Source organism: Scyliorhinus canicula, chromosome 4 (genome assembly GCF_902713615.1).
Source record: "Scyliorhinus canicula chromosome 4, sScyCan1.1, whole genome shotgun sequence".
Taxonomy (NCBI): domain Eukaryota; kingdom Metazoa; phylum Chordata; class Chondrichthyes; order Carcharhiniformes; family Scyliorhinidae; genus Scyliorhinus; species Scyliorhinus canicula.
Window position 1 is genome coordinate 88,859,116 of NC_052149.1, and position 13,475 is coordinate 88,872,590.

General features: G+C 49.8%; 1 protein-coding gene across 3 annotated transcripts in view; it reads left to right on the forward strand.

Moving 5' to 3' along the window:
* Nucleotides 1-13,475, forward strand: part of acot11a (acyl-CoA thioesterase 11a) — a 130,942-nt gene that overhangs the window by 19,990 nt on the left and 97,477 nt on the right. For all 3 annotated transcript variants that reach the window (XM_038794732.1, XM_038794733.1, XM_038794734.1), the window contains exon 2: nucleotides 5,376-5,578. In XM_038794732.1, the coding sequence (XP_038650660.1) occupies nucleotides 5,389-5,578 (190 nt within the window). In that variant the 5' untranslated portion in view covers nucleotides 5,376-5,388. The remainder of the gene's footprint in view (nucleotides 1-5,375; nucleotides 5,579-13,475) is intronic.

Here is a 13,475-nt window from a genome sequence, read left to right on the forward strand (position 1 = left end):
ATAAACTCCACTCCTGATGGGAAACGAATTGAACAGCCAAATTAGCCAGAAATTCAAACTAGCCTTTGATGCACGATCAATTGCACGAAAGACTCAGATTGGTACAACTGTGGCTTTATTACAGTCAGATGTGTGGCCTCCTACTGCAGCTGGAGAAATGGCTGATCAGAAGGAGGACACGCATATTTATACGGCTCCTTGTGGGCGGAGCTAGCCGGCAGGGGCTACCGGCGAACCTGTAGTGCAGGTCCTACCTTACATCCCCTAATACAGGTGAACACAGTGGTTCACCACATTCACCCCCTGTTGAAAATGAGTCCGGCGGGGGTGGCGTGGAACTATATATAGTTTTGCAAATAATTTATAGTGGGGAGGGGAAAAGAATGTCCATTTTGATAACCTCTGGTGGGCACCGGACAAAGTTGATCTGGTGCTGACGGTTCGCTGGGAGCAACGTAACGGTGGCGGCGATGTCGGTGCTGGCGGTGCTGGTGACACCGATGGCGTTGGTGTTGGACAGTAGTCGGATGACTCCGGGAGCGTGCCAAAAACTTCCTCGTCCTCTTCCGTGGGCAGGGGGAGGAGGGATGGACCTGGTGGGGCTAATGTTGGGAATGCCGGGGGAGGGGAGGGTGGCGCGTGGGTGGGGGAGTGTGCTGGAGTGGAACCTAAGGGAGCCAGGTCCCTGAGGGAGACAGTATCTTGGCGGCCGTCGGGGAACTCCACGTAGGCATACTGGGGGTTGGCGTGGAGCAGGTGTTGTCCACCAAGGGGTCCGCCTTGTGGAGTCGGCCGTGCCTACGTAGAAGGACTGGTGCTGGAGCTGCGAGCCAAGTCGGGAGAGAGACCCTGGATGTAGACTTCCTGGGGAAGGTAAAAACACGTTCGTGGGGTGTATTATTTGTGGCGGTGCACAGTAGTGACCGTATGGAGTGGAGTGCACCAGGGAGGACCTCCTGCCAGCGTGAGGCTGGGAGGTTTCTGGACCGTAGGGCCAGCTGGACGGCCCTCCAAACCGTCCCGTTCTCCCTCTCTACCTGCCCGTTTCCCCGGGGGTTGTAGCTGGTCATTCTGCTGGAGGCGATACCCCTGCTGTGCAGGAACTGATGCAGTTCATCACTCGTGAATGAGGATCCCCTGTCACCGTGGATGTAGGCAGGGAATCCGAACAGAGCAAAGATGGTGTTGAGGGCCTTGATGACGGTGGCAGACGTCATATCGGGGCAGGGGATGGCAAAGGGGAACCTGGAATATTCATCGACCACACTGAGGAAATATGTGTTGCGGGAGGGGCCCTTTGAAATCCACGCTGAGGCGTTCAAAGGGGCGGGAGGCTTTCACCAGGCGCGTGCGGTCTGGCCGGTAAAAGTGCGGCTTACACTCCGCACAGACCTGGCAGTCTCTGGTGACTGTCCGTACTTCCTCGACGGAGTAGGGAAGATTGCGAGCTTTGACAAGATGGTACAGTCGTGTGACCCCCGGGTGACAAAGGCTGTCGTGTAGGGCCCGGAGCTGGTCTACTTGTGCGCTGGCACATGTACCTCGGGAGAGGGCATCTGGGGGCTCGTTGAGTTTGCCGGGGCGATACAAAATCTCGTAATTATTGGTGGAGAGCTCGATTCTCCACCGCAAGATTTTATCATTTGTGATCTTGCCCTGCTGCGTGTTGTTGAACATGAAGGCTACCGACCGTTGGTCAGTGAAGGGATTGAATCTCCTGCCGGCCAGGTAATGCCTCCAATGCCGCACAGCTTCAATGATAGCTTGGGCCTCTTTCTCAACGGATGAGTGCCGAATTTCAGAGGAATGAAGGGTGCGGGAAAAGAGTGCCACGGGTCTGCCTGCCTGGTTTAGAGTGACGGCGAGGGCGACATCTGAAGCTTCGCTTTCTACTTGAAAGCGGAGTATCTCGTCTACTGCATGCATCCCGGCCTTGGCTATGTCTGCTCTGATCCGGGCGAAGGCGTGTTGTGCCTCGGCCATGAGGGGGGGTTGAGTGGACTGTTTGAGTGGGCGGGCCTTGTCCGCATAGTTTGGGACCCACGGGGCGTAGTAGGAGAAAAACCCAAGGCAGCGTTTGAGGGCCTTCGGGCATTGGGGGAGGGGAAGCTCCATGAGGGGGCGCATGCGGTCGGGATCGGGCCCCAGAAGTCCGTTCTGGACTACATAGCTGAGGATGGCTAAGCGGGTCGTGCGGAGACACACACTTCTCCTTGTTGTACGTAAGGTTGAGGAGAATGGCGGTGCGGAGGAATTTAGCGAGGTTGGCATCGTGGTCCTGCTGTTCATGGCCGCAAATGGTGACATTGTCTAGGTACGGAAACGTGGCCCCCAGACCGTACCGGTTGACCATTCGGTCCATCTCCCTTTGGACGACCGAGACCCCGTTAGTGACGCTGAAGGGACCCTAAGGAATTGATAGAGCCGACCGTCCGCCTCAAAGGCAGTGTATGGATGGTCCGATTTACGAATGGGGAGCTGGTGGTAGGTGGATTTCAGGTCAATTGTTGAGAAGGCCCAGTACTGCGCAATCTCAGATATGCGTGGGAGGGGGTACGTGTCGAGCTGCGTTTACTGATTGATGGCCTGGCTGAGGTCCACAACCATTCTGAGTTTCTCCCCCGTTTTTACCACTAACACTTGAGCTCTCCAGGGGCTGTTGCTGGCCTCGATGATACCCTCCCAAAGCAGCCGCTGGACTTCGGACCTGATGAAGGTCTTGTACTGGGTGCTGTACCGTCTGCTCCTGGTGGCGACGGGCTTGCAATCTGCAGTTAGATTGGCAAAGAGGGAGGGGGGTCAACCTTTAGGGTTGCGAGGCCACAAACGGTGAGTGGAGGTAGGAGCCCGCCGAATTTGAGGGTGAGGCTCTGGAGGTTGCACTGAAAATCCAGGCCCAGCAATAGTGCAGCACAGAGGTTGGGGAGGACATAGAGACGGAAACCGCTGAATTCTACGCCCTGGACAGTGAGATTGACAACGCAGAACCCTCGGATCAGTACAGAGTGGGATCCGGAGGCCAGGGAGATCCGTTGATTGGCGGGGTGGACCGTGAGGGAGCAGCGCCTTACCGTGTCTGGGTGTATGAAGCTTTCGGTGCTCCCGGAGTCCAGCAGGCAAGAGGTCGCATGGCCGTTGATTTTCACCGTCATTGAAGCGGTGGTCAGGTTGTGAGGATGAGACTGGTCCAGTGTCATCGAGGCGAGCTGCGGGTGGTCGTCCGAGGTTTCAGATGTAGAGCGTCGGCGACCCAGATCTGGCGTTCCATGCCCATGGGGGAGACAAAATGGCCCATGGAGCACACGTTGCAGGGGCGCGGCAAGATGGCGACGCCCATGGGCCGCACGTGGAGGGGAGGGATGGCCACGCCCACTGGCCGTACATGGACCTGGGGGGAGAAGGTGGCCACGCCCACTGGTCGCACGTGGACCTTGGGGGAGAAGTTGGCGGTGCCCACTGGTCACACGTGGCCCCGGGAGGAGAAGATGGCGGCGCACATTGTGCGTTCGGCAGGGGGAGGGCGCGATTGCGGGCGTGATAGCGGCGATTGCGCGGGCCTGGCACACAGCTGCAAAGTGGCCCTTTTTACTGCAGGACTTGCAAGTGGCGGCGCGGGCCAGGCAGCGTTGGCGGGGGTACTTCTGCTGACCGCAGAAGTAGCAGCGGGGACCCCCGGGGTGCGCGGATTGGCGGGCGGCGCAGGCATGTTGAGTCGGCAGAGCCCAAGCCGGGGGGGTCATTTGCGGGGTCCAGGAGGGGTAGGACGGGTGGGCCGCGCGGCGAGCGGGGTAGGCCTGGACATTTCGAGATGCGACCGTCATGGAGAGCGCTAAAGCTTTTGTCTCCGTTAGGTCGAGTGTGGCCCCTTCCAGCAGTCGTTGTCGGATGGGGTCCGACGCAATCCCCGTTACGAATGCATCGCGCATGAGGAGATTGGAATGTTCAGTGACTGTAACGGCCTGACAGTCACAGTCCTGTATGAATGGGACTAGAGCCTGCCAGAAGTCTTCGATCGACTCACCAGGGAGTTGAGCGCGAGTGGCGAGTACGTGCCTGGAGAAGAGTGCGTTTACTTTCTGTGCGTAGTTCTCTTTTAGGAGTGCCATCGCTTCAGCGTAACTCGAGGCGTCTTGGATCAACGGGAACACGTTGGAGCTCAACCTGGAGTATAAAACCTGAATCTTCTGAACTTCCGTCGGCGTGGGGTTCGCAGAGTTGATGTAGGCCTCAAAACAAGCCAGCCAGTGATTAAAGTCCTTTCTGGCGTCGGGCGAGTGCATATCCAGCTGCAGGCGATCTGGTTTGATTCTGATATCCATCTCTTAGTAAATCTGACTGTAATAAGTTGATGCACGATCAATTGCACGAAAGACTCAGATTGGGTACAACTGTGGCTTTATTACAGTCAGATGCGTGGCCTCCTACTGCAGCTGGCGAAATGGCTGATCAGGAGGAGGACACGTATATTTATACAGCTCCTTGTGGGCGGAGCTAGCCAGCACGGGCTACCGGCGAACCTGTAGTACAGGTCCTACCTTACATCCCCTAATACAGGTGCACACAGTGGTTCACCGCAGCCTTAGTAATAAAAACACGACCTAGCATTTGGTCAATGCTCCCCTGATTCTGTTTTCTCTCTTTCCGCCAAAGCTGCAGTTAATGCACTCTGAGTGCTGCCTGTGGCCTCACAATACTGAAATCAAAGCTGTTTCCATGGTCTCTTTCTCTTGAGTCATCCTTTCCCAAGATTTGTCACCTGTGGATTTTCTGACATTTTTCTATCTTCCTCCTTCTGACCATCTAAAGGCTTTTAAAATATCCGATTGCCCCCATTTCTTAATTTCCTTCACTTACTTTCCTTTTATAAAACAAATTTAAGAGTACCCAATTCATTTTTTCCAATTAAGGGGCAATTTAGCGTGGCCACTCCACCTAACCTGCACACCTTTGGGTTGTGGGGGGCGAAACCTACGCAAACACGGGGAGAATCTGCAAACTCCACACTGACAGTGACCCAGAGTCGGGATCGAACCTGGGACCTCGGCGCCGTGAGGCAGCAGGGCTAACCCACTGCACCATCGTGCTGCCCACTTCACCTACTTTCCCACCCTAGTTTCAAATCTGGCAATTTGTACACCTTGGCCATTGCCCTTCAAACTCCTTTCTCAACTTGACAAATACAAAAGATTACGGCAATTGAAATGACCTGATTATGAACATTGGAGCGTTCTGGTGCTGGTGCCCTCTGTATTCCCTTGGAATTCATGTTTGTCGTCTCCTGTTACTGGGATCCCGGAGTACTGTTATTGTTGTGCCTCATTACTGTATATTTTCCTGAAACCTAGCTGATCCTGCAAATGTTGCCCCCTTCCTAGGATTCTTATGTGAATGATGGCCGAAACCAAAGAATCGGAGCTGGTCGAGGAGCCACTCTTTATTTGGAAAACCGAGGATGTATACACTAACCCAACGGAAGTAAAAATGAGTCAACTTATCCTGCCATGTCACGCCAACCACCGCGGGGAGCTGAGCACAGGGCAACTGCTAAAGTGGATGGACACTACAGCTTGCCTGTCTGGTGAGCTGCATTATTTACCAAACCTTATTTTGTAGATGAATTATATTGACAGCTGCCTAGAAAGGAAAAGCATGACTTTGACTTAAGATACTTATAAAATCACAGAATATCTGGCACAGGACAGTCCAAATAAAAATTGTACTTGAGATGTGGGCGTCACTGGCTGGGCCAGCATTTGTTGCTTATCTCTAATTGCCTTTGAACTGAGTGGCTGGCTGGGCCATTTCAGTGGGGGGGCAGTTAAGAGTCAGTCACATTGCTGTGTGGGTCTGGAGTCGCATTGAGGCCAGACCGGGTAAGGGTGGCAGATTTCCTTCCCTGGACATGAGTGAACCAGATGGGTTTTTGTGAAATTGGCAATCGTTTCATGGTCATCATTAGACTTTTAATTTCAGATTTTTATTGAATTCATATCTCACCATCTACAATGGTGGGACTTAAATCCAGGACCCCAGAGCATTACCCTGAGTCTGTGAATTACTTAGTCCAGTGACAATGCCACTACGCCACTCCCACCCCAATCTAATCTTTGCCAGTATTTTCTTCACATAAAACACCTGCTCCAATTCAAAGATCCTGCTGGCTCCTCGTGCACTTTTTCTTTCTTAAGAAATTACCTGACCTTTTTGGAGACTATTAATTCAGCAATGATTTGTGGCAAATAGTTTCTCAGTCCAGGAAGCCCCCCTCTCTCTGTAAAACAAATCACTTCCATTTAATTGTGATTATCTAAAATTTGTTACTATCTTGCCAAGTGACAGTCACAACCTTTCATAATCTTAATGATCTCTGTTGCTTCTTCAGTCTCTTTCTTTGTGACTGTTATCCCTCATCGGGCAACTTGCTCATGAGCCTTTACTGAGCTTTTTCCTTTGTTTTTATGTCCTTGCTTTAGTGGGATTCCTAAAGCTGTATGCGATAAAGTAATTGTACCCAAGGTCTTATTCAAATTTAACATTACCGTCTTACTTTTGTCTTCTGTGCCTTTAGATAAGAAATCTGTACAACCCAAGGGCAACACGGTGGCATTGTGGTTAGCGCAGCTGCCTCATGGCGCCGAGGTCCCAGGTTCGATCCCAGCCCAGTGTCCGTGTGGAGTTTGCACATTCTCCTTGTGTTTGTGTGGGTTTCACCCCCCACAACCCAAAAGATGTGCAGGGTAGGTGGATGGGCCATGCTAAATTGCCCCTTAATTGAAAAAAATGAATTGGGCATTCTAAATTTTTAAAAAAAAGAAACCTGTACAACCCAAGTTCCTCCAGTAGGTTTATAACAAACTGTCCAATCCTGTTCAGATCAAACTGACTTCTTTATCTTCTCTCTCAGCAAAAATGCTCGTTGCCACTATCGAACAGTTCAAGGTTACTCTTTAGTGTCTTGTTTAAAAGTAGGAGATATCTTTGCTTTATGGTTGTTATGATCTGGAATTCAGGACAGCATAGTGGTTAGCACTACTGCCTATGGTGCTGAGGACCCGGATCACTGTCTGTGTGGCGTTTGCACATTCTCCCTGTGTCTGCGTGGGTCTCAGCCCCACAATCTAAAGATGTGCAGGTTAGGTGGCATTGTCCCTTAATTGGAAAACAATTATTGGGTACTCTAAATGAAAAAAAAATGATCTTGAATTCACTGCCTGAAAGTGTGGTGCGAAAAGACCTATTAGTAATCTTCAAAAAAGAATTGGATATGTACAGTAATCAAAAAGGGAAAATATTGGAGGGCTATGGAGAAACATCAGGGAAACGGGACTAATTAGAGAACTCCATCAAAGTGTTGGCTTAGGCAATAGGGGCCAAATGGCCTCTCTGTGGTGTGCTACCCTTTCTTGGAAACCTGCTATTTCATGTCTGTGATACCTGGAGCAGTTCCAATGATGCATATTGTGGAATAACTCGTGATTCATTTTTTACGCAAGTCGGTTTGTCTAGCCTTCCTAATTTCAATCCATCAAAGTTGCAGTAATGCATAACAGCTGAGCGATACCAAGTAATTGGCCAGTAGCTCAACAGCATGTGGCATTCACAGATGCACTCTGCTCACTATGATGACTATAAGAAATTGTTATACTTTATAGTTTGTATTTTTGCAGAAACATTAGTAAAACCTAGGTTAAAATGGTTACAGACTGTATGTCTGCTGGAGCTGTGATTAAAAGTGAGGTAATCAGTGATTTTTGCAGGTGAAGTGTTTTGCTAAGAGATACGAAAAGCCATTTTACCTGTTTGTAGAGAGAGAGCTGATGTAATGTTGTAACAGTTTGAACCTGGCTAGACAATTCAGGGCACATCCCGTAACGTGAGCCAAAAGAATGCTGTGAGCTTTGAGTGCTGATGGAGCTAATGGAGAGGGGCCACGTCTGTCTGGACAAAGTAGTTGCTTCCAGGGCTCTAAGCTGAGCAGAAGGTTTTCAATTTGGTCCTAAAAAAAAGTTTCTCTCTCCAAGTATGCTGCACCAAGATATGCAAGTAAAATCTGGTTGTTTTAAAAAAAATATTTTTATTCAAGGCATTTTCATACGATAGCACAGTGGTTAGCACTGTTGTTACACAGCACCAGGGGCCCGGGTTTGATTCCCCACTTGGGTCACTGTCAGTGTGGGGTCTGCACGTTCTCCCCGTGTCTGTGTGGGTTTCCTCCCGCTGCTCTGGTTTCCACCCACAACCCCCGAAAGATGTGCTGTTAGGTAATTTGGACATTCTGAATTCTCCCTCTGTGTACCCGAACAGGCGCCGGAATGTGGTGACTAGGGCATTTTCATAGTAACTTCAGTACAGTGTAATGTAAGCCTGCTGGTGACATTAGTAAAAATTATTATTATTATTAGAATCAGAAGAACAACCATACCCCCCCTACCTCCCCTTGCTGATCCACCAAACCACCTTAAAGAAATCAATAAACTGTTCCCACCTCTGGGTGAACCCATCTGCCGACCCCCTCAAGGTGAACTTAACCTTCTCCAGCCTCAGCAATTCTGCCAGTTCACTCGCCCACACTCCTGCTTTCGGTAGCTTCGAGTCCCGCCACCCGAGCAAAATCCATCTCGTGGCTATCAGGGAGGCAAAGGCCAGAACATCGGCCTCTCTCACCCCCTAGACTCCAGGGTCTTCTAACACCCCGAATATCGCCACCTTGGCCATCACGTCTGAAAACCCCAGCCAGATCCCCCTTGATCTTGGACACACTCAGAACAGATGGACGTGATTCGCGGGCCCCCATGCCCACTGGCCACACCTATCCCCTACCCCTTCAAAGAACCTGCTCATTCTCACTACCGGCATAAGAGCCCTAAGTACCACCTTGAACTGGATGAGGCTTAGCCTTGCACATGACTAGGTCGCATTCACCCTCTGCAAGGTTTCTGCCCACGTCATGGTCCCCACCTCCCCTCCCAGCTCCTCCTCCCACATCTTAATATATCCACCAGGGCTCCCTCCCACTCCATCAACTCCTTCTCGACAGCTAGCACGGTAGTGCAGTGGGTTAGCATTGCTGCCTCACAGCACCAAGGTCCCAGGTTCGATCCCGGCTCTGGGACACTGTCCGTATGGAGTTTGCACATTCTCCCCGTGTTTGCGTGGGTTTCACCCCCACAACCCAAAGATATGCAGGGAAGGTGGATTGGCCATGCTAAATTGCCCTTTAATTGGAAAAAATGAATTGGGCACTCTAAATTTATTTATTTAAAAAAAAAACTCCTGATAGACACCTGACACCTTCCCCTCGCCTATTTTGTCCTTCGACAGGACCTTGTCCTGCAATCCCAGGGGCGGGAGCCCAGGAAAGGACAGCACCTCTCTCCTTACAAAGTCCCAAACCTGCAGGTGCCTGAAGCCATTCCCTCGGGAAACTCCTATTTTTCCTCCAGGTCCTCTAACCCCGAAACTGTCCCCTATAAACAGATCGCCAAAGCGCTTAATCCCCGCCTGCCACCACCCGCTAAACCTCACATCCTGCCTCGCCAGTGCAAACCTATAGTTGTTACAAATCAGCGCCCACACTAAGGCACTCTCCATTCCCAGAACTGCCCCCACACCCTCAGGGCTGACACCACCTCTGGGCTCTTAGTATCTGTCCGGCGAGAACGGTAAAGGCACCAACAACAAAGCCCTTAACCCCATACCTCTACACGAATTCCGTCTCCATCCATCCCCACACCGACCCTTCCCCCACAGCCCATTCCCTCACCTTTGGCAGCACTGTCATTTTTACTGTTTACACCCATCCTGCCAGCGACAGAGGCAGCGCATCCCACCTCTTAAAGTCCTTCCTCATCTGCTCCACCAACCGAGACAGGGTCATCTTGCGCAACTGCGCCCAGCTCCACGCCAGCTAGATACCCAAATATCTAAAACTCGTCCCCACCACCCTAAACGGAAATTCCCACTCATCTCCTTTCCTACCCTCTAGTCTTAATCGGGATCACCTTGTTTTTTTCCCATATTCAATTTGTAGCCCGAGAACCGGCCAAACTCCCCCAGGATCCCCATGATGCCTCCGATTCGGCACACCAGGTCCAAAATATACAATAGCAGGTCGCCCGCATACAATAAGACCCTGTGCTTGACGCCCCCCCCCCCCACTCATTCTACCTCCAGTCCCTCGATGCCCTAAGCGCCATTGTCAGCAGATCTATCGCCAAGGCGAAGAGCAACAGGGAAAGTGAGCGCAGTATTATGATTGAACAGACAGAAAATGTAACTGACTATCTAATACCCCTTTCCCAAACCCCCTTCCGAACTTGCCCCCCCCCTCCTCTGTCTGTCCGTCCATGGGGCGAGACCCACGCAGACACGGAGAGAATGTGCAAACTCCACAAGGACAATGACCTGGTGCTGGGATTGAATCCAGGTCCTTATCTCCAGACTCAGTATCATATCAGGTTTACAGCAAAGAATGTGTCAGGAACTCACTGCTTTCAGAACAACAGAACAGTCTTTCACTTCAGCAAGTGGGAGAGAGAGCGTTCCTTTCACTTCCATGATCTTAACACTTCTGCTAAGTTCTCTCCAAAAGCATCACGCAGGAACCAATCATTAACTGTTGTCAGGCAGAACATTGTCTCCGGCCAACCTACCGGTTGCCAGTTAACCAATCGAACCAACTTCTTCTACAACCTGATTCCTAAGATGCACTTGGTGCCAAAGAGTCTGGTTTTTCCTTTCCAAAATACAAAACCTGGGAACACAATGTCCTGGCAAGCAGGTTGTATCAACTTTGAATCTTCTGCTTAAAGGCACATCCCGATTACGGTTCCACAGACTAAAACGGTCAAAATATAATAACTGGGAACAAAGGAAATAACAGGAAGGACTCTGGAATGTAAATGTCCCTTTCTTGAAGGATAATAATTAACCATTTAGGTTTTTATGACAATCCAGCAGTTATCAGAGTCATTTCTAGTACTACACTCCTACCTCGCAAAAGAAAGACTTGTTAATACAGATTTTGAGAATATTTTGGTTTTTATTCTTTACTTTCAGCATTTGTCACTTTTTTAAAATCTATTTATTTCCACCAGTGTTAAAATTGTTTAGGGCAGCACGGTGGCACAGTGGTTAGCATTGTTGTCTACGGGGCTGAGGACCTGGGTTCGAATCCCGGCCCTGGGTCACTGTCCGTGTGGAGTTTGCACATTCTCCCCGTGTCTGCGTGGGTTTCGCCCCCACAACCCAAAAGATGTGCAGGATAGGTGGATTGGCCACACTAAATTGCCCCCCAATTGGAAAAAATAATTGGGTACGCTAAATTTAAAAAAAAAAATTGTTTAAGCTTTACATTGCATCTTGAGTTACACAGTCCACTTCAAATAGAAGATTCAAGTAGCTGATGCTGTGGGGATCCACCCAGTTGACATTGCTAGGGTTGATTCCAAAACACTGTCTGCATCTGCTGTGGGGCAGCACGGTAGCATGGTGGTTAGCATAAATGCTTCACAGCTCCAGGGTCCCAGGTTCGATTCCCGGCTGGGTCACTGTCTGTGCGGAGTCTGCACGTCCTCCCCGTGTGTGCGTGGGTTTCCTCCGGGTGCTCCGGTTTCCTCCCACAGTCCAAAGATGTGCGGGTTAGGTGGATTGGCCATGCTAAATTGCCCGTAGTGTCCTAAAATGTAAGGTTAAGGGGGGGGTTGTTGGGTTACGGGTATAGGGTGGATACGTGGGTTTGAGTAGGGTGATCATTGCTCGGCACAACATCGAGGGCCGAAGGGCCTGTTCTGTGCTGTACTGTTCTATCTATCTATGTACTATCAAATAACCGTGGGCACAATTTTTAAATAAATCAAACCATTGCCTTGTTTTCTGGCAGCGGACCAAGTTGGAATGCTGGACGGACACTATACAGCCAGAAAAAAAACCCCATCAACTGTTCACTACAACCACAGTGACTGGCATTTGGGGAGCTCTAACAATGTTTAAAAAATCTCCTAAGCCACCCACAGAAGAGAAAAAGCTTTGAGCCTTTGAGGGAGGGAGTTAACCGATTGACTGAATCTTCACGTTGAGAATCATTTTTCAAGGCCAGATCGGGGAACCAGAGCTAGGGTGAGGCAAGGCTGTGAAGAGCTTTGCATTTGAAAGTTTAAGTTTGATATGTCGAGGGATGGGCAGTCATCGTGGGCAATGGGAAGATGATAGTAAGTGGACTTGATAGGGGTCGGGGGCAGAGATTAGGAGAATTTAACATTTATGGTGGTTTGAGGTTGGAGGGGCAACAAGGAAAGTGTTGGGAAAGCTGACTAAAGATGATGAAGGATTGGCAGTGTGACGAAGGCAAGGACAGAGGTAGGCAAAGGTTGTAAATAGATAGGTTGTCTCATGGGATGATTTGCACCGTGGAGGTCAACTGTGTTAAGTCTCTCTTGGTGTGGCTCAGGAGCACCTCTCTGGCATGGAAGTATCTGCCGCTTACGTTGCAGAGGAAGGCAGTCGACTATCTTGATGGATAGGATATAAGGTGTATCATTCAGCTGTGGGCTCAACAGGGTGCCAAGCCCATTTAGGCTCCACTAAATGATAAGCGGGGAAGAAAACATATGGTTAGACACAACCCTATTACTTTTTGGGATATTAGTTTGTATTCAACTTCGACTGATGGGATGAGGTTTCTTGGGTGTAATGAAAAGTTCAATTTCAGTTGAAATTAAGGCCTGGATTTTCATTGAGTCTTGATAACGTGGGAGCCCTTTTAAAAATGGTGGCCTGGACCTGATTCTGGGATTCCTGAACCTATTCCTGGGATTTCTGATTTTCTCTAGGGCCTTTTAAGGATGCAGGCTGGTTCAGGTTGAGAACCCACACCCAGTCCTCCTGACCTGACCGGTTCTGTAATGCAATTAGGCATGTCCATGGAGTTGGGCCAACTGTTGTAATTCATGGTACCTCAAAGGTGTCAAGAACTACAGTCTGTGTGAAGGAGCCTTTTAAACGATAAGTTCAATCGAGCATTTTTTCTCTGGGGCTCAGGTGTTTCAACAGTCTAATGGATTTCTGGTCTTTTAGCCAAGCCTCAATATGTGTTTTCTGAGAGCCAAGGCAACGAGTACTAAAACATTAGAGCCCCAGAGAAAACATCACTTGATTGGCAACTCTAGCAGTCTGATCTCTGCTGTCAATGCTTATTTACACAAAATAGAGGTTTCAAATGTTTTCAATTTCAGCTGTTGAAACTTTAAAGCGTCAGGACGATTAACATTTTTATAGCCCAGTTGTAAAATAACTTTTATTTTAACTTTGTGGAAAGTTATGAATGGGTGACTTTATAAAGGCTTAAAAAAAATAAAATTCTATTGTCCCTGTAAGGTTCATTGCTTCTATACAGTGTATAATGGCTCTATGGGCTTGGCTGTGCCACCGCTTGGAGTAGGGGGCATGAGGGGCCACGTCCCGATTACAAAATGGAC